This window comes from Corylus avellana, unplaced genomic scaffold (genome assembly GCF_965113065.1).
Source record: "Corylus avellana unplaced genomic scaffold, dhCorAvel1.hap1.2 HAP1_SCAFFOLD_281, whole genome shotgun sequence".
Lineage (NCBI taxonomy): Eukaryota > Viridiplantae > Streptophyta > Magnoliopsida > Fagales > Betulaceae > Corylus > Corylus avellana.
The window spans coordinates 1-22,512 of record NW_028290646.1 but is presented as its reverse complement, the minus strand read 5'-3'; the positions used below and the strand labels follow the sequence as shown (position 1 = coordinate 22,512).

Sequence of the window (22,512 nt, the reverse complement as noted above, 5' to 3'; positions counted from 1 at the left end):
CTCCTTGTAAACCGGTTTTCAAGAGTAAATTATCCCTGAGGTTTGTATCATTTAGTATCAAAGTCGGGCACCACATCACAATTTTGAGTCACGAAGAGGGCGACCTATGGTGCGGGCCACTGTCAACGTCAAATTAGGAAGCGTGTTGGTATTTTACGATCCTAAATATCTCGCACGGCTTAAGTGCGATCCTAACCATGTATATATGAACTTTTGGGTACCCTCCCCTTGCAAGCTAGTTTTCAAGACTAAGTTCTAACTGAGGTGTGTATCATATGCCACTAGTGAAAGGAATTCATTCTTTTACCATTCTTTTCACATGAGATAATAACATAAGACTTAATGAACAGGTCTCTAATAATGGTTGTGTAGGTCAATAATACAAACAAAACAATCACCATGTTACAAGAGGTTCACACAGCCATGGTGGATAAACTTTCCATAACTTTATTAATGTAATTCACACACATAATCCTCCATTACACCAAAATATATATAGAAGCCCTAATTTCTTAAACGAACCTGGACAAAACCACTAAGTAATTGACAACTCCTAAAATAATAAAAACCAATTGTAATGAAGATACCAAAAATTTGAAACTTGGTTTACTTTTCCAACAATATTATAGAAAATAATTTCTTACCAAAGATTACAAGTTCTAACACTGTGCTGTAGAAGTTAGTGCTGAAATTCATCTCAAATGGATGTGTATAATATCTACACAACGCCCGTTTGGGACCAAATTTCAAGCTATCTAGACATGTTGCAGTCATATGGGATAGGACGTAAATCAAGATGAACAAAAAGGATATTATGAACCCACAAAAGAACCCTGATACAAGTTGAAAAATCCGCAAGTATACAAGCAACACCACCATCCGAAAGAAGTTCTTCAACATTCCGTTTTAAACCATATAGATAATATGAACTGTAAAACAAATTTTAGGAACAAACATCTTAGGTGATATAAAAGGAAGTAGAAGACTTTACAAAGCAACAAAACAATTAATATACATTTTTCCCCTGGTAAGTTACTCATTTAGATACTCATGGGGTCTTGAACTCATGACCTTATCCTCCACCCTGTTATTGTGGAAGGAAGGAAGTGCTACCTGAGCTACACCTCAATGGCATCAATTAATGAACTTTAGGTGGAAAATCCATAGAATGGATGAGCAAATCCAACTGAGAAAAAGCAACCACAATTCCACATCTAGCACAAAATATCTTAGTAATTTGTGCATCTACAAGAAACCAAGGGAATCTGCTACAACCAAAATCCACAAATATGCAGAAGAAGCTCATGAGGCATACCTTTGCAGTGTTAAGAACTACATTCTTGCAGTCAGGTAAAATGCTCACGGACCATGCAGGCAAGTGATATGAATTGCCATTGAAATTCATAGTTGCATCAGATTGGGTGCCCACATTGGCAAGAAAAGCAGCGCACACGGATCCTGTTTTATAAACTGTGGCCTGAATGAAAGACAAGATAAACCCATGTTAAATTAAAAATTAAACCTTACATCTTATAGCACAAACAAACTTAGTAGTAGAGATTCTACAGACCAAGTAGGAATATTAGCAGAAAGTAGAAATGGTCTTTCCTAACAACTGTAAAAGGTGTAATGGATAGAAATGGCTATACCTCCATGTTTGGACCAAGAGAAGTAACTGTTAGATCAGTGGCCACCAATGCTTCTTCACAAAGCTTAACTGCCTTATGGACATCTTTTAAGTGGCCCCACTTAGGTTGTCTAAGAATCCCTGCAGCAAAAACATGGAAAATTTTCAACTCAATCATGGATCAATGATCAAAAACGTTCCTACTATATTATAAAACTGAGTGACTGTGGGCCATTATATGATATTTTCAAATACCAAAATATGATGGGCACATCATATGTGCTTGCAAAACCCTCTAAGCATCTCATTGACCCAAAAATGCTAGTTAGGCTGTATATAAATGATGACCTGGAGACTGGAGTAGCAACTACATGCATAACTCTTACAATGTAAATGGTAGATGAGGAATATTGCAAAAGATGGATGGAGACCATACCATACTCATCAATTGGAGCATCATAATCATAACTAGTGGAAACGAAGGGTCCACCAGTAGACTGGCCAAAGTTAGTCCCACCATGATACTGTTTCAGGGGAATCAACAGATTTGATTCATCACTTTGTGTTCTTTGGTGTCAGAGTTTAGACTGGATTTTATCCTAGAGTTCAAGTATCAAGAAGTCCTCAGAAAAACTATGTAAACATAAACTACCAATATAATTGCAGTACCATATAATAATTTTGGAAAGTTCCACCAAGCTGGAAAAAGCGAGCCACAGCAAATGCAAGGTCTTCCACAGGTCTGTGGGGCACTGGATCACCAAACGAGAGAAACCTAAAATTTCATGCAGATCAAAAAGTATCGAGTAAAGGAAGACAATTTATTTCAAGCAAGAAAAACAAAATCATGAGGCTGAATGTCGATATAAATCATAAATTCATATGCAAGGGAACAACATCCAACATCCCATTCTAACAGCCAGATTGTTAGGAACAACAAGGGACAGCTTACCATCCAGTACTATAACCCTCAGTCCACATTTTTGGCTTCTTGTCAGAATTAGGTTTGAATTGGTCACAGTAAAATCCATTGCAAGTGTTGATCTGAAGGCAAATGAGATTGAAAAGATTATAGAAAGCCAAGTGAGTAGCAAGTTATTTGAAGTAACTTGGTCACTACGTTCGTAACACCTATGTTGTGCTCACGATAAATTTCGGACCAAGTCACTAAACTGCCATGCAAGTTCAATGAGAAAACTCACAATGGGATCAGGAGCATCTACTTGCGGGCACATGACCCAGGGCACCCCTGTATCCAAAGATGTAGCCATGGATGCTGCCCAAACGATGTAGGATTTGGCAGCAGGCCCATATTCTGAATCAACGTTTCCATACTCATTTTCTATCTGGCATAAAAAAAGAATAACCATCATCGCTCCATGCTAACCTTCAACAACCAAAAGTTCAATTTGGGATCATCTAGGAACATTAAGGCTCCTTTGGCAACACCTTTTAGGATTGCTTAAAAAGCAAAAACTTTAATAAACAAATCAAAACACAAACTACTTACAAAACGGTCAAAATTACTTTTACCTTCACATCACATCACAACTAAAAAGCAAAAAAGACCTTTTAAAAAGTATTTTCAAACTAACTATAATGCAAGTGCACGACTACAATTAAGTGAAATATTTTGAAAATTAACCTGAGATAAAATGATAGGCCACCCTGAGAGGCGTAAAGTTTCTCCTGCTTCATCATGTCCACAATCTTGGCCGTGAATCGCTTCATTTCTGCCTGAAACTGAGTGTTTCATAACCAATGGATAAACTTGAGAAAATACCAAAACAACAGCACATTACTAGAGTGCAGGGTGAGTCTGCAAACCTTGAACGGCTCATTATCAGTTCGAAACTGAATTCCGGGTATAAAATGCAACCATAGAGGAAAACCACTGTTCAAAAATTGAAGAAACACACACAATTATGCGAGGAAAAATTTTAGATTAGAACAGAAAGAGGGGAATAGGAAGAGTAAACAATTTAAAACAAGCTTCTATTTTTCCCACCAAAGCTAGGATATCAATAGAGTAAAATAGTACAAAAGTCTTTACCCATAGTTCCATTCGGCGCATGCATAGGGACCAATACGAAGATGAACATAAAGACTAGCATCCGCAACAGTCTTCACAAATTTCACCAAATCCTTCCTTCCCTCGAAGTCATACTGTAGAAATGCCAAGTGGGTCAGTACAAAATCAAGAATTAGAGTAATGAAAATAGTTAATTTTATATTTTTTCAACTGATTTAGTTTGTTCAAGAGTTTAACTTATGCTATTCTTCCTACATTCTCTCCCACCAACAAAATCGAAGCCTCGAGGAATTTGCCCAAATGCAGAAACAGCGTCAGCAACTACTAAAGAAAATGAAAAAGAAGGGAAGAAACCTGGTTTCGAACTGGTTCGTGCAAGTTCCAGAAAACGTAGGTCTCGATCACATCCAATCCTCCGTCCTTGGATTTTTGAAACAAATCCGGCCACATCTGCAACAACATTAACCAAATTATAGTAACACAGAGAGAGAGAGAGAGAGAGAGAGAGAGAGAGTCTCAATAACGCATGGCACCTCGGGAGTGCTGCGAGGGTAATGAATGGAGCCAGAGATGAAGACCCGGCGCTTGCCGTCGATGAGCAGAGCTCTGTGATCGTACGTCACGTTGGCAGCAAACGAAGTCGTCACCAGCACCCAGCACAGCACTAACAGTAACAGAAACCCTGTCTCTCTCATTGCTTAGTTCGGTTGATGCTCCGTTGGATGAGCTTTGCGTTCGTTTGATCGCTTTGCATTATAAAGGCATGGAGATGGAGGCAGGGGAATCAAACAGAGGAGTCCAACATCAGCCATGTTAAGCCAAGATGTCTCTATTTGCCGTCCTAGCCGTAGCCGTAGCCGTAGCCCAGGTTAGAATGGCAGTTTCTCTTTGTTTTTGTGTTATGGAGGTACCCTTTTGTTGAAGATGCTCGACCTTTTAGCATGGTAGTGAAAATACTAGCTTTATTTGATGGAGATGGCGACTGGATTATCAACTGCATTTAAAAATAAATATATAAATAAACCATAGATATTATATTTGATTTTTAAATATTATTTTTATTGTAAGTGACGTGTGTCACATTATGATTGGTGTTAATGTGACATATTAACTGATTTTTTTCAACTTTTCTAATGAGAGGGACCAATTTATTTATTTATTTTCGCTTACTTTAGATAGTGATTAATCAATTTTTTTAAAATCTAAGAAACTATTTCTCAAAACCTTAAACTACATAGACTAAAAATGTATTTATCGGAAAATATATATATATAAGGGAACCCACGTGGGTATAAATCCTCCTCACTCTACTTTTTGTGAAAATGGGTGATGTGTTAATAAATGATGAAAAAAATAAATTTGTAAAAGCATGCAGGTAAAAGACAAAGAATAAATTGTATCGTAAAACATAATATAATGGTACGTATGGGATAATGGCCTTGGGCTTACTAAAATTATGAAGGTTAGCCCTACAGTTAAAAGATGTTTATTGTTTATGTTTGGCATTAGATTCAATAGTTGTTTTGTGACCTATGCAACCATGTTTGATTGATGGTTACTATAGGCGGACGTCATTAGTAGCGTAGGCCACCCGAGATCAGACTTGGTTGGACTGCTTATAAACTCTGATGAATTATTGATGTTGCATATAGCTCTGTGTGGCATATGATATTGTCAAACAGGTTAATGCACGGGTTCATGGCATACTACGGTATCGCCATGCCACTGTGACAATCTGCGTTGTGGGTATGTTAAAAAAAAAAAAAAAAAAATTAGTCTCGTTTCAATCAAGCGGGTCATCACACTGCTAGTGAGTGGATGGTATGCGTATAATATCCAGAACACTGATATTGTATTATAAGTCCCTTAGGATAATGCCAACCCTACCAAAAAGGGATTAAGGGCTTGGATAAACCATATGTAGTTGAATTATGATATAATTATCTTATTACAACATATATCATATTTATATTGCACTCATGAAATTATCAAATTATTATTTATGACCTTGTATTTCTGCATGTGATTTATAAATATTCAAACTCACCACGTAATAACTTGTACGTAATGTGTATTTATACTCACTAAATCGTGAACTTACTCTTATGTCTTTTATATCTCTCAAACATGTATTGTCTTATAGATAGTCTAGTGGATGATGGATCCCGGGAGGTATAAGGTTATCCAGAGGGATTTGGTCACGATCATTTTTGAGGAATTACACATCGTTTGGCTTAAGGACATGTGGGATGCTGATGGAGTCACCCATCAAGATATGATTGAGATTGTTTACATGCTTTTATCTCCTTAAGAGTAGGCTTTGACTTTTCATGTTATGTTATGACAATTAGATTTAGTTTATAATCCTGTTATATTTTTGGATGACTCGTCTTTTGACCATAATATTTGGTGAATTATATATGTTATGATGTATTAGATTTATTCTGGTTATTAGATGATTTTGATTTAATTTATAAATATCTTTGATTATAAGTGAAAAGTTTTTCGTTACAAACTCTCTTTGGAGAGAATGAGATCCCTAAGTTTTGTTCTTTGTGGAATAACACTAGGAGGCAAACCATGCAGTTAATTACTCGTTAATTAATTTCATTTGGGCATTTCAAAGGCAAAGCCCCATCCTCCACCAAAAAAAGCCGCACAAGGCGGTGGGAAAACTTCACGGAAAAGGTGGGTTAAAAAAATATCAAAGCTTTGAGAAGCGGCTTTTTTTCTGCCTTCAATTTTTTTTTTTTAAATAAACATAATTTTTAGGTTGATTTTTTAGTTGCTTTATGAAATGCCATTGAGAACAAAAAAGAAAAAACAAAAAATCAAAATAGGTGTTGGCTCTCACTTATTAAAAGGGAGTTTGGACCCATACATGAGGGGGAGCCATAAATTTACCTATTCCTATCAGTTTATCCTTTTTGGATAACAAGTAGTTTAACATGATATGAAAGCCAAAGATCCTGGAATCAAACATTGACTCTGTCAATTCACTCTTCATTTAAATTAAATATTCTACGTGTTGGGTCTCACCTATTAGAAGGAAGTTTGAGCCAATACGTGAGGGGGAGTGTTAAAGTAATGATTAAATAATTAAATTTATCTCTTCTTATTAACTTAAACTTTTGAGATAACTGATAATTTACACGGAGAATAACTCAAATTTGTCCTCCAACCCCCTAATAGATATAGACCATGCAACTCTTCATCAAGAGTTGCACTGTACGTTTCTCTTCTAACCCCCATGAAAGTTATTACTTTCTAGGAAGATGATTCAATGTGGGGATGACGGTCCATTAAAACACGTCATCAATATTGGATCCGCTTGACCTTTTGTAGTGTAGTACAGGGACTCCAAATGGCTTGGGATGAATTAGAAGTTAATTTGCTATTTATTTCCGAGGTAAAAAGAAAAAGAGATAAAAAAAGACGTGCATATATGAAATTTTATTTTGTAATTAGATTTTACACAACTTATTGCTTTTGATCTTGAAAATAAAGTGCATGGTTTATAAGCATCCCTTGATACAAATGCTGTACCAATAAAAACATCATTTTCTGCTGTTTCAAAGCATGCTCAGGGCACTGAGAAGCCATTTACTGTAGTTCTGCCATCAACACAAATATTCTGACCAGTTATGTATGAACCCGCAGGTAGGCATAAGAATGCCACCATGGAAGAAACCTCCTTTGGCTCTCCAATACATCCAAGAGGTGTTTGAGAGACAACAGCCTCAGACATTTTCTCATCCCTCAGAAACTGCAAAAAAAGAGAGAAAATAGATTCTTGTCATGTCTTAATTAATCCCCCTCTATGAAAATCACAGACAAGGAAAAGAATCTTACAATTTCAGCCAAGGGGGTTCTGATAAACCAAGGTGCAACAGAGTTACTCCTTATGTTATCTTTTGCCCACTCACATGCCAAACTTCTTGCTAGCTGATTCACAGCTCCTATAGACAAAATTTGATCGGAGCTTTTAATGTGTCTCTCAAACTTATAACCCATGATTTTGATAGAAAAATCAAATAGTAAAATGAAATTACCTTTAGCTGCACTGTATATACTATTTCCAATATTTACTGCTACTACACTGGCAACGAAAGAAACGAAAACAATGCTTCCTGCTCTCGAAGCTCTTAGAAGAGGATAAGCAAGTTGAGACATGTGATAAGCAGATTCAAGATTGGTAGACATAAAGAATGAGAAATCTTCAGCTGTGTACTCTGCGGTCATTTTATGTATGTTGCTTCCCACATTGTTTATCTAGAAACAGACATTAGAGTATAACAACCCTATTAAGGCGTAGTAATTAATAAATGAAAGCTTGTTCGGTGCCGAAAGATAGGATGATCCTTTACAGTTGAGCACATTTTGAGTATGCTGTAAAATGTCATGCAAAATGCGACAATGATAACAAAATAGAGGTCTTACAACTTACCAGGATGTTGAGTTTGCCATTAAATAGTGAGGAGACGGTGCTAATTAGTTCCTCTCGTTGGGCTCGAAACACTGCATCGTACACAGAACCAGTGACTTGAAATCCCTTTGTCTTCCATTCATGTAAGCATTCGTTGAGTTGGGCCTCATTTCGACTGCTTGTATGGACGGTCGCCCCTAGGCCTGCGTTGGAGAGATAACATCCTTCAAGAAGTTTTCATTAGCAAGATACTGCAATATTATTTAAATAAAACAATCAGCATAGATAATTAATTTTTAAGGATGTCATTAATCATTATCAATTAATTTAAAGCAAAAGGATGTGAAATGGTTCGTTAGGGGTTTAGTAAGGGGGGTCCAGATAAACCATGGTGCAACAGAATTAGTCCTTATATTATCTTTTGCCCACTCGCATGCCAAACTTCTTGTTAGCTGATTCATTGTCCCCACGTATATATACATGAAAAATTCACACTTACACAACCTTCATATTAGCAATAATAATAACAATAACAATTAATGATAACAATAATAATACATCTAGAATTACCTTTAGTTGCTGCATATATGGATCCGTAGGTCACTGATACAACACCACAGACTGAAGACACAAATAGAATGCTTCCTGCTGATGAAGCTTTTAGAAAAGGATGTGAATGTTGGCTCCAATGTTAAGCAGATTCAAAATTCGGGGCCATGATAAACGAGAAATCTTCAGCTATGTACTATGTGGTCGGTTTTAGTATGTTTGTCCCAACATTGTTAATCTAGAGCCAAATATTCAGAACAATAAGAAATAAGAAAAACTCTTCAAAATGTTACCTTATACATAATGGAAGAGGTGGGGGACTTACAAGGATGTTGAGTTTTCCATTAAAGATGGAGGAGATGGTGGTTATTAGCTTCTCTTGTTCAGCTGGAGAAGATGCATCGCACACTGAACCCATGACTTGGAAGCCCTTCTTTCTCCACTCACTTAAAGATTCATTTAGGTCCGCCTTGTTTCGAGAGCATGTATGTACAGTCGCCACTAAGCCTGCAAGTTCCTCCACAATAGTATGCCTGATGATCACAAATTAAGGTGGATCAGTTTTATTAGGAAGATGAGGCAGTTATGATAGTGTCGCATGAACAAACATTTTGAAAGCTAATGTATATGCTATATGCTTCACTTAGATGATAATAAGGTGACACCGTTTGTTTTTACTATTTGTGTATTTATTGGTATTTATCATGAATTTTTAAATGAAACGTGTACATTGGCAGTCTTATATATATTATCTGTGATCCTTAATAATTCTCAAACATTTTCAGCCAAATAATTTAAAAAATAAGTTCTTAAATCACATGTACCAAAAACAACAACACATTTATAGAGCCCAATTATTGCACAAATTTATTTTTTTAAAAAAAAAGAAGTAAATGAAAATCATGGAAATGAAGCTATGAATGATTATAAGAGTAATGTTTGAAATTATATTTTTATTTCATAATTATTCTATAATGTTGATGTGATGATTTCATAGTGACACATCAACATTCACTACAAGAATTTAGGTCTTTAGGAGCGACTTCGAGTCGACCCTAAAAGTCCAAAAGTGGACGCTGTTGACAACAGCATCCACTTTTGGACCCTAAAGGTGTCGACGCTAATAGTCCGACCCTAATGATCAAATGAGTGATTATCAGCATTCACTTAAAGTCAACTCTAATGATCACTTTTAGCGTCCACTTTATCGACCCTAAAAGTAGCAATGTTTTGACCCTAAAGGTGATGTAAACGGAACCCATAGTCGACGCTGATAGTCAACTATTAGTGTCCACTCAAAGTAGACGCTAATAGTTAACCATTAGCGTCCATAAAGTGGACCCTATTGGTCCTAAAAAAAAATTAAAAAAAAAATTAACTATCAGCGTCCAAACCAAAGTGGACACTGATAATTAACCATTAGCGTCCATAAAGTGGACCCTAATGGTCCTAAATTTTTTTTTAAAAAAAAAAAATTAACTATCAGCGTCCACTTAAAGTCAACCCTAATGATCACTTTGAGCGTCCACTTTATCGATCCTAAAAGTCGCAATGTTTTGACCCTAAAGGTGATGTAAACGGAAGCCATAGTCGACGCTAATAGTCAACCATTAACGTCCACTCAAAGTGGACGCTGATAATTAACCATTAGCGTCCACAAAGTGGACCCTAATGGTCCTAAATTTTTTTAAAAAAAAAAAAAATCTGCTATCGATAGCACAATTGTGTGCGATCAATCGCAGTACCAGTAGGTTTTTGACATTTTGCGATCGATCTCACTTGGAGTGCGATCGATCGTAGTACCAGTAGGTTTTCAATATTTTGCGATCGATCGCACTCCAAGTGCGATCGATCATAGACCCAGGGAACACTGGTATCAATAACATATATCGGCTAACTCCTAACCACAGTATTTCTAACATATATCAGTAACAGTCCCACCAATACATGTTAATTATGAGCAAAAGGAGAGGAACAACATAGCCAATTGTGTATGTCAAAAGCAGGCTGCCTCTTATAACTGGATCCAGTTATTTATTGAACGTGTCCTGAACAATTTATCTATTAATCATGACAAGAATAAAAATATTGTACTCTGTTTTAAGTGAAACTAAAGATAAATGTGGCTAAAAAAATTCAAAACATCAATGTACATATAGTCCATTTAAAGCTTTCTTTCTTTCTTTCTTTTTTTTTCCTTCTGACATGCTTGTTCACATGAAAGCCTCCTCTTTTATTGAACTCTTTGAATTGATTGACAAATTGTTAAGGTTGGTTGTCTGAAATAGTAAGATTTATCTTCCATTACCTGCAGTGATATAAAGAGTTTCTTCGGATGAATCAAGAATAAAAAGAACTCTAGCCACCCATTCATTAGCATAAGTTTGGTGTCCCTTAGCAATATTGAAGCACTTACTCATAGGTGCTTACTTGGTACTTATTTAGCTATGAGCTAGTGAGTCCTAAGCCAGTTACAATAAACGTTAGCTTCCTCTATGAGAGAGGGAGAGAGAGATAGAACAAATAGCAAACATGTGAGGGCAATCATATTATATCTGCAGTCTCAAAGATACTCAAAGCTTTAAAGACATATAGCAAAATAAACATTTCAAAGTACCAGCTTGGACGTAGCTACATATCGAAGCAGAGTAGTCGAACACAATTCTGGTGCAACTACTACATAGAGAATTGCTTACTGAGATGAGGGTTGCCTGAGGACATGTTGCCCCATGCTAGGAGGTGATGGCGGTGGACGAACACCCTGGCCTTGCATCTGTTGGGCTTGAAAACCATGTGAGGGAGGCATTGGAGGCCTAGTACCAGGAGTGAAATTCGCCATCGTGCCGCTACCAACAGAAGGTGGGGGAGGGACAGGTGGAGTCCCACCAAGAGGCATGGGCCTAGGGCCATTTGCTGTAGGAGGTGATGGTGGGAATGAAGCAGGCATTGGAGGAGGGGCTCTAGGAGGATTTCCAAGAGGTGCACCAGGTGGCCTTCCTTGCGTTCGAGGAAGTGGTGGGGATGGACCTTGGGGTGGTGGTGGCAAAGGCCTTGGTGGGACACCAGAGGCCGCTGTGCCATTGGCTGCAGGGGCAGGTTAAGGTTTGTTTGCATCTGGTGGCTTGATTTTAAAATATAATTGCAACTTCACATTGACAAACACAAAAAAAAAAGGGTCAGATAAGTTACCATTAGCAGGAACAGACCAACAAAAAAACTTGAAAAAAGAAAATTCAGTGTATTTTAACCTGACTAGCAAGTGGCCTATGAAAGAGAAAGAAAAGATTGTCCAGCCCAATTCAGCCAGCAGGTAAGTTGGTCTACTTGGTTGCATCAATAGGTGCCAAAATAAATTGAGAGAGAGAGAGCTACAATGAGAATTAAGACCAAGACCTGACCCACTGGCAATCAAATGACATGTCTAGGTTACAGAAGGTTTTTAGTCTAGTGACTTATAAACAACTCAGACCAGGTAGACTGTTCAATCAAACTGTCAATCTTTGTGCCAAATCACATCTAAAAACATTGGAAGCAGTTGAGCAAATATTAAACAAACTAACCGTAAACATTTTAGAGTCTAGATCCCAATGTGTGAAGAACTTGGGAGGGGTTTTGTCAATCTCTATGCTAGGAACCTGAAATGAAAATAACAAGCATAACCAATCAAATTTCTTGAAATTAAATGAAATGGTTAAGTTCAGCTATCAACCCTAAACTATGGCGTCATTCAATATCCAATTTACCTCCTCCAAATGAGTGTCAAAACTAACATATTAGTTGGAGGATGATGTAGGGAGGACATTACATATTAAAAGACACTAATCTATTAATTTTGACAGCTTAGTGCAGCCCACCATTCATCTGCCCACTATTACATTAATTTTAACCTTAATTTGGATGGTGTAGTGGACGTTGCATATTAATCTAGAGTTAAGTGTTGATAGCAAAATTATTTTATTTACGCACAGAATGCAAATGACCCTATAATTGAGGGTGGATAGCTACATCTACATGTTCGACGAAATCAGATTTTGAGGACAAACATAACATAACATAGTTTGTTTTGCCACACAACAAATCACAACTCCTAGTCGAAGAAAGAGCACAAAATAGTAGTATCTATGGGGTCGAAAAAGAGACCAAGAGAAGATAGAAAGAGAAAAAAGAAAAAAGCGAAAATTCAGATTCTCCATTATTTTGTTGAGAATGTAAAGGGAAAAAATGGTGATTTTTGAATTTTATATGATCTTATACCTCTTTATCCTATAATTATGAAAATGATATAATATAAAGGCCAAACATATCATGAATAATGGCTTAAAACTACAAAACGATACCTATCTTTGGAAACACAAGCCGAAAACCACAATATTGGCAAAGTTTAAAAGTTTAACACCTTTTGGAGAAGACTACTATGCATTAACACTACTTCACCACATTAGACAACAATCTTCAAACTAATCTAAATGCCCACAAGAAACGTAACTCAAAATGACTAACCTCATCAAAATCATCAAAAATATGTGAGAACTGCCCAATGAACCAAACCTGCCAAGGGAGAAAACAATTAAATATATGTTTTACAAGCCATGGCCAGCAAAATTTCAGAACCCAAAATAAAGTACTTATCTGCATCCTCTTCCTTGCCAATTCATCCTTATAAGCAATTTGAGTAATCTACCACAATGAACCAATATATAATATCAAAGACAATGAGAATGAAACCCAACATGATAGAGAAAGAGATACTAAAAATGTGTTTCTTCATGAAACATATTAAAGTGAGAACCTGCTTGGGTGGTTTAACTTTCTTGTACTCGTGTCATCCTGCATATACTTAAAAATAAAATTTAGAAAGATATTATTACTCCCTTGCATTGTTTACTCAAAGTTCTTTAACCTTGATAAACATGTCAAGGGAGATTTACTAACTCAAAAGTTCTTGAACCAAAAATTTTGCTAATATCTTAACATAATATAAACCAAATAAAAAGTGCCAACAAATATACATTACCACACAGATCATGATCAACAAATACTCAAATACACAATAGCAAATAGAAAGTACCAACAACTATCCAAATACATAGTATCAAAAAATATATCCCAAATAGATGGTATAAAAAAGTACATCCTAAATAAATGGTTATTCCAAAGCTCCCTCAATTGTTGGCTTCACTTGATGCACCTCCAATCAAGCTCCCTCCAAACCTAAGAAGAATAAAATTTCATATAATGATCAATAAGCTTTTTAACGATTACTTAGTATGTGTGTTTTTGTAAAATTAATGCATAAGTAGAGTTTCACTAACCCTCCAATACGTGACATTAAGAACTCAACAGTGGCTTTCAATTTGTTCGTTTCCTCAACGTTGGCTTGCAAATTCTCCCTGTACTGATGAAGTTCGATTCTAGTCTGTTGAAGCTCGCTTTGAGTATCTTCTTGTCTTTTCCTACACTCGTCATGGTTGTCAAAGTGGGCGAACGCTTGAGATGAAGTACTTAAAGGGGTAGGAATAAGACCGCATCTCATTCCTCTAATGTGCCCAGATTGTCAGCCCCCTAGCACTTGTGTGACTATTTCTTGCATTCGGTCTTCCACACTTGTTCCCTCTACATTGCCTTCCTCTAAGGCTTCACTGGTTGTTAATTCTTGCATCTGAAGCTACACAAGTCATAGTTGGCCTTAGTTTAATATATACTTCATGCAAGTTTACTATTCATGTTTTTCACTAATCAACTTAATGATCGGAGCGTAAACATTTACTTGCATATAGACTTTTGCATTTGTCGTTCACAAACTCTTTATCATTTTTTCTTGTATGGGTAGCCTCATATAGTTCAACAGGATTAGGCTTCACTTTTGTTTCTTGTTCCTACACATAATACATATAATCAAAGTTTACACTAAATAATGTTACTTTCATTAAATTATGCTACAAGATACTTACCTTTTGTAAATAACGTTGACAAATGAACAAGTCCCAGCTGTGTGCTTTGTTTCCAATTTGCTTCTGTTTTTTATATTTCGTTCAGACTTTTTCTATGAAATTTGGAGAAGGAAAAAAAAACACAATTATTCATAAAATGTCTTCAAGTGCATGCAAATTATATCAATCTGAATTTTCTAATCAATATAATAATATATATTTACCTTCCATTTATCGTCATCAAATGAGTCACATATTAGGTTCCATTGTTTAGGACCATACCCTGCTGGCACGTTTTCCCTCCCAATAGTCTTAGCCTTGGTAATCCCCTCATCATCGTCTTTATCAATGACTTCAAAATATTTCTTGTAGTGGTCCCTATACAAGTTCGAACGAAGCCTAGCATATGCACGACCCAATTTATTTTCAACAGCTTTGATGTGCTCGTATCGGCCCATATTCAGTGCGAAGTTTGACTGATACATAATAAATAAGAAAACAATGGTAAAAAATGTGTCACATTATTTTTTTCATACGAAACATATTCTTAAACATTACATTGATATTCATACCTGAACATGAAATAATAACTTGCTCTTTTCTTCAGCTGGGACCTTTTTCCATTCACCGTGATGGAGTTCACACATGTTACGAATAATCTCCCCAATCTTGCTTGCAAACCATGATGCATTATCGCCTACAGGTGCCCGGTGTCTATTTGGGATGTTTAGCACTAAGGGACCATTCTTAAGTACATGGTCACTCAACTTCTTACACTTGGCCTTACCCCTTACACTTTTGATAGACGTGGTGGCTGTTACGCAAAACATGGTAACATAGTAAGTTATATTTGGAAAAGTATATTGTCAAATGTCTATAACAAACCAAAATAATACAAAAATAACATTTCATAAACATATAATTTATGAACTTACAAGATGCAGTAGGGGCGGCTCCCTGTGAATCCAATCCTGCCACTGAGTGAATAGGATTATTAGACTCGTGCGAAGGATGCCTATCCACTGACTCGAGGAGGAGGGGGCGAGGGCGCCATTTGCATATCTGTATCACCAAACCCAGAATTGGGAGTCGGACTCTCAAGCTCGTCAATAAGGCCCCGACCTTGACCTTGGCCTTAGCCTCGTGCTGCTGAAACACGTTTGCATCATGTTGTTGTCATTGTTATGATTAATCTGCTAATAACTTAAAAACCAAAAAATTATATTAGTCAAATTATAACCATATAGCATGTTCAATATTTTTGACAAACATACAATAATCATGCTAGTAAAAAAAAAAAAAACACCACAATATATATATATATATATAGAGAGAGAGAGAGAAAGAGAGAGAGAGCATCAAATACACTTTGTACTTACACCAAATGTGAGCTTATGTTCAACACATTTCATCATCAGATTCATAATCAAAATCTGTATCACTGTTACTTGAAGATGATTGTTCGTGTTCAGAGTCTATATCGTTGTCGCTACATAACTCCTCTTCCTCGTCAAAGTTTGTATCATGGTCCTCATCCGGCAAGTTATCGTTGGCAAACATGCTTGTATCAAGTTGAATATATAATTCATCAATTGCTATTGTCGCATCATCTCTACGTAATTGAGTGGAGGCTTCAACATTTGCTTCATCAACAAAGACCATATTACCTCCAACACATTCACCTTCCTGGTATACGTCATCACTGAGTCTTTGGTCATCTTCTGTATTATCTCCCTTTTGTACTGTTGGAATATCATAGATGTCTCTATTGATCCACTTCTGCACCACTTTTCAATTACCACCCAATTTGAGATCATCCAAGTAAAACACTTGTGAAGCTTGACATGCTAAGATGAACAGGTTGGATTCACACCATTTACGAGAAGTATTCACAATCGTGAAGCCTTGGTCCATTCATACTCCTGTTGCACTCCCAGTATCCCATCAATTGCACTCAAACAAGTACACGAGATTTTGGCCAGGGTAACGTAACTCTACAATATTTTTTAACTCACCATAATACTCTGTTATTGAGGTTTCGTCCTCACCTAAACAGAAACACCACTGTTCTGGATAGTACGAGTTTTTGCACATTCTTTCGTGTGGTACCTAACACCATTCATGATGCAACCTCTATACGATCTAACATGACGATCAAGCCCGCATGCAAGATCGTATAATTGTTTTGAGCCATTGTCTGCAGTACGCCCACTATTTTATAAGCGTTTATGGAACCAACTTTCAAAGTTAGCCTCATGCTTTTTATCAATGTCACGGTCGCCTTCTCTTTTGATCATATTATAATGTTCACTTCATGAAAAATAAACATATTAGTAAATGATCATCAACGCTAAAATTATAACATGTCATAACAGGTAAAACATAAAGACCATTACTAAACTTACTCCAAATATGAGGCCGTTTCGTTACAGTTGGTAAGCACATACCATCGTGCCCTACCAAAATCATTAGCATCCAGTGTTACTAATTTAGCTGTTCTTAACGGCCGAACTCGTTGGGAGAACACATCCAAGCGCTGACTCATTTCTACAATATCAACGTCAATATTTCTCCGTTCACGGTTCCATCTTGTCTCAATCCCCCGAAGATACCTGGAACAGAAGGTTAAGCTCTCCTCAGCTAGGTAACACTCGTCAATAGACCCCTCTGGACGCGCTTTGTTATGCGTCCACTTCTTATATCTTCCAAGTTCTCTTTCGAACGGATACATCCAACGGTTTTGTACAGAACCAGCAAGCTCGGCCTCCCAAGGTAAATGAAGTACTAGATGGATCATAACATCAAAAAAAACTGGCGGAAATATTTTTTCTATTTTGCATAAAATTATTACAATGTTGACTTTCATTTGTTTCAGGATATCAACTTTCAACGTCCATGCACATAACTGCGTAAGAAAGGTACTCAACTCGATCAATGTTGTTCGTATTTTCGACGTAGAGAAATTTCGAATTGCAATAGGAAGCAAGTGCTGTAAGAAGACATGACAATCGTGGCTTTTCATACCCGAAATTTTACCAGGAAGCTTGTTCACACATCGACCAATGTTAGATGCATACCCATCAGAAAATTTAACACCTTTCAATCACTCACATAAACTCTTCTTCTCATCTCTTGTCAAGGTGTATTTCGCAAGTAGCATCCTATAAGTTTCACTATTTGGCTGTACATGCAATTCTTTACGTATACCCATCAGCAGTAAATTTCTTCATGCCTTGATTGTGTCCTTGGTCTTCCCATCAATATTCATCAACGTACCTAAGATACTTTCACATATGTTCTTCTCAATATGCATTACATCTAAATTGTGACGTAGTTTCAAGCTTGACCAGTAAGGCAACTCAAAGAAAATACTTCTCTTCTTCCAATTCAACACAACATTTGTGTACTTTCTCTTTCTCCCGCTTATTTTTCCAAATTGTAAACCCTCAGCATCCCTTAGCTGTTTCAACAATTGACTTGCAGACAATTCTTCAGGTTCCAATCTATGCTCCACTGTACTATTGAACAAATCTCCTCTTTTGCACCATGGATGCTCTTGAGGAAGCTACCGACAATGACACATGAAGCACACCTTATGCCCATACTTCAAATACCTGAACAATGAATCCTTATTACATACTGGACATGCAATATTTCAATTTGTAGACCACTCAGATAATTTTTCGTATGCGGGAAAATCATTTATAGTCCATAGTAATGTCGCATGCAATTGAAATGTCTCTTTCTTTGATGCACCGTACACGCGTATGCCTTCATTCCATAAATCTTTCAAGTCATCAACCAATGGCCGCAAATATACATCAATATTTTTTCTGGGATCTAAAGGCCCAGGGATAATAAGAGACAACATCAAATTTGGACTCTTCGTACACATCCACGGAGGGCGATTGTATACTGTTAACATTACTGCCCATATGCTATATGTTGTACTCATATTACCATATGGGTTGAAACCATCACTTGCTAAACCAAGCCGCACATTGCGGGAATCACTTGCCAACCACTCATGTCTTTTATCAAACTCTTTCCATACAATAGAATCTACGGGGTGTCTGAGAGTATTGCCATCATCTTCTCGACCTTCTTTGTGCCACCACATTTCCTTGGCCATTTCTTTTGTCATAAACAACCGTTGTAATATTGATTTTATTGGGAAATACCGTAAGACCTTTTAAGGAATATTACTTTTCTGCCTTTGCCATCAATTGATCTTGAATTGTTACACTTTGGGCATACCACTTTGTCTGTATGTTCTTTCCAAAAAAGCACACAACCATTCTTACATGCGTGTATCTTATCGTAACCAAATCTCACGTGTCGCCTAAACTGTATTGCTTCTCTATACGATCGTGGCAATGTCGCTCTATCTGGGAGGACTATCTTTATCAAGTCAATCATCATATCAAACGCCTTGTTACTCATGTTGCAGAACACCTTTATATGAAGCATCTTCAGTACAAAAGCAATTTGTGTAAATTTCTTGTAGCTTGGATAAATTTCTCGTAAATCATCTTCCCAAAATCAGTAGAAGGAGCTTGTTTGTTCGTGATCATCAGTTGTGGGGCCCTATGAAGTAGAGGATTCTCCGATGTTAGCATCAACAAATGTCCTCATACATACATCGTCTAACAATTCTTTAACTGCATCAACCTCCTCCATCATTTCACTTGTATGTGTGTGAATGTTTGTAGAAGTGTTTACCCTAAAATGATCTTCTTCCCCGTGAAATATCCATTGAGTGTATGTCGGAGTAAATCCATTCATATACAAGTGACCCTTCACCTTGCTAATATGAGAATAATATCGATTTGCACAATCACGACATGGACACTTTGTCATATCACGTGAATCAATTGATTTAATTGTCATTCCCATGAATTCTTCCACACCTTTTTGAAATCGCTCTGAACATCGAGTACTTTCCCGCATCCCACTCCTATCCATATTGATGTCCCTATTAGAGGTTATTCGTTACGTACATGTACGCACACAATGGAATTAGAAGATCAAATTCTTAAGAATTAATAGAATTAAATGGAAGGTCTGTTCTCAAATATTGATGCTAGCTCAATGCCATGTTACCTAACAAAATATTCTAGAAGTGGGTTAGTAGTTAAGAACAAATTTCTATTTGTAATTTATTTACTTGTTTAGCTCAATGACAATTTTACATTTTTTACCATTGTTGTTAGCTTTGATATTTATTTTAGAATGTTGTCTTGCTTCAAGTTTACTGTGCTGCTTTCTTATTGAACTTAAATGGAAAAGACAATACAATCATATACCATACCAACTTTAATTGATAACATAAGTTGATGTGAACTAGAAAATTAATAACATAATCCTAATATAAGAATAAGACTTAATACTAATAAAAAAGTAATAGTAAGAGAAGAAGCAAGGTTTAATACAACCACAAGAGAAGAAGAGAGGTTTAATGCAACCACAAGAGAAGAAGGGAGAGATGCAGTAGGAATACAAGTCTTCAGACGATCACGTGTGCGATTGATCGCACCACTAGAAAGATTTTACTTATAGTGAGTACGATCGATCATACCATCAGGGGCTTCAGTACGTAGTGCGATCGATCGCACCACCAGAAAGATTTTACTTGTATTGAGTGCGATCGATCGCACTATCAGGGGCTTCAGTACGTAGTGCGATCGATCGCAACACCAGAAAGATTTTTACTTGTAGTGAATGTGATCGATCGCACTATCAGGGGCTTAACTTCAGTATGTATTGTGATCAATCGCAGTACCAGAAACATTTGCCTTGATAATCCGTGCGATCGATCGCACTACCAGGGGATTCACGAACATTCATCAGCTTCAATGGTTCCGAAAAAACAATAACAGAATATAAATGAAAGGAAAAAAAGGAAAAAGAAAAAGGGGAGGAGGGGCATCATAATCATAATGAGATCCTAATTTTAAAACAACAAAACAAAAAATGGGGGTATGGCGAAATTGGTAGACACTACGGACTTAATTGGATTGAGCCTTGGTATGGAAACCTACCAAGTGATAACTTTCAAATTCAGAGAAACCCTGGAATTAAAAATGGGCAATCCTGAGCCAAATCTTGTTTTCCCAAAACAAATAAAACAAATTTCAATTTAAGGGTTCATAAAGCGAGTATGCTTAACCAGTATAGAGTAACACCTACTAAACCAACATTGTATGTCCCAATCCCAAATCTATATTTGACAAAATGCTAAGCTTACAATTCTATCAAGACCACCTCATCAGATTCATCCTTTTGTGTGATGGCTCAATGATGCAGGACAGCTCTAAACGTTCCAAAGTATAGCATACTAACATATAGGTTTTGCTTATAAAAAAAAAATAAAAATAAAGGTTTACTGGTGAGGGGAGATTGTTAGTTAATGGAATTGGGACTAAAAATTAGGGTTTTGAAGCTCTTTTATCTATCTTTCTGAGGGATTTACCAGAAACACATGTTGAAGAAGAGCAGAAAAATGAAGAATAAGATACAGAAAGAATAATAATGAAGGAAAGAAAAATAGAGCAATAAGCAAGAAGATGCTAGGCACTCTGGCAAAATTAGTCGCAGTGAATTCCTGATAATCTGCCTGAGAGAACCACAACCATTTTTCTAGGACCGTAAAAAACACTTAACTATAGCCCTGGAATAAGTTTTTTCACAGATCATTGACCAAAGCCAATTAGAAGTAGCCAAAACAGATCAAAGTTCAAAGCCAACTAGAAGTAGCAAAGGCACTAAAAAAGAATTCAGAATAGAACCAACTTGAACTTCAAAGTTCAAAAGAGTAGAGTTATGAAATCTACAAAATCTTAAGATACACACAAGCTTAAAAGCTATCCAGCCAATAACCTGTTTTTATTCTCTTTTTCAGTTTTGATGATTTGCTAGAGAATAAAACCATAGCCACAAAGACTAAGGCCTCAACATGACTATAGCAAATCTTACGAGCTTCCCCTTTTGTTTTTCTATGGAGAGGCTAACATTCCAATCAAGGCTAACATTCCAAAGATTTAACATATAATTCATTTCATAAAACAGTACTAAAATACTTAAAATTATTTTCACTAATATGTCATATTAGGAAAAAAAAAAAAAAAAAACATTCTTATAAATTAGGTCACTGTTTTTTGCATAAGTAAAGAATAGTTTTATTAGGAAAGAAGAGAGATCGAAGTGGTGTCAAGTGTGCAGATGTATAGAAGAAGTCCTTTTGAAAAGTATTAAGTTTAACAAATGAAGAAAATCTAAAAAAAAGAAAGATGGAGGACGTTCCCAAACAATCCTTCAAAGCAAGTGCTGAAGGTCAAGGAGACTCATATGAAAAGTGGCGCATCTCGTGATTTTGTATTTTTTTCCTTTCATGGATGTTGTTTTTGAATGATCGAGGACATTAGGAAACACGTTAAGCTTAAGCAGAGACAAGCAACACGATCTGGGTAGTCAAGAAGGGTGGGAGCCAGGAGGTGTAACGCCCTAAAAAATAATTAACTGGTAATTATTTCTTAGTACATCTTACTCTCAAATTTCCCTCGAGAATAAGACAAAGGAATCATCATGAAGCTTCATGAGAGAGCTTACAGGCCCTCAAGAGACCATCTACCAACTTTGCCACGATAATCCACCTCACCCATATTGCATGCACTACAATGATTATCTCTAAATTTTGTATATAGCTTCTCAATTAAGCAGGTTAATTATATGATGATCATAGCGTTCGGGGGAGATATTTGTAGTTTGGCGGGGCCATGCACGTCAGTATCAACGAAAGTTCTTTAATTATATGGTCTGAAAATTCATGCATGTTTCATACAAACGTATCTTTCATTTTGACACAACAAATAAATAATTATAAATTGGTTGATATTAGGTATAAAGGTTCAAAGATCCAGGCCGCCAGATTTTTCTTTCACATGTGGCT

At 36.5% G+C, this 22,512-nt stretch overlaps 1 protein-coding gene and 3 pseudogenes across 1 annotated transcript; all 4 read right to left on the bottom strand.

Moving 5' to 3' along the window:
• Positions 1-1,315: 1,315 nt before the first annotated feature.
• On the bottom strand, positions 1,316-4,573 carry LOC148582149 (beta-galactosidase 8-like; the record flags this gene model as incomplete). The annotated part of the gene is made up of 11 exons (XM_088512117.1): positions 4,193-4,573; positions 4,014-4,109; positions 3,681-3,793; positions 3,455-3,521; positions 3,291-3,364; positions 2,830-2,992; positions 2,580-2,671; positions 2,297-2,402; positions 2,064-2,151; positions 1,650-1,768; positions 1,316-1,477 (listed from the first exon to the last, which is right to left on the bottom strand). Coding segments are annotated over exons 1-11 (1,242 nt in total), but the record flags the coding sequence as incomplete, so codon positions are not given.
• A 2,669-nt stretch (positions 4,574-7,242) lies between these two features.
• On the bottom strand, positions 7,243-7,673 carry LOC148582148 (tropinone reductase homolog At2g29370 pseudogene; annotated as a pseudogene).
• A 720-nt stretch (positions 7,674-8,393) lies between these two features.
• On the bottom strand, positions 8,394-16,410 carry LOC132163005 (senescence-associated protein 13-like; annotated as a pseudogene).
• LOC148582147 (uncharacterized) lies at positions 11,327-15,618 on the bottom strand (annotated as a pseudogene).
• Positions 16,411-22,512: the final 6,102 nt, after the last annotated feature.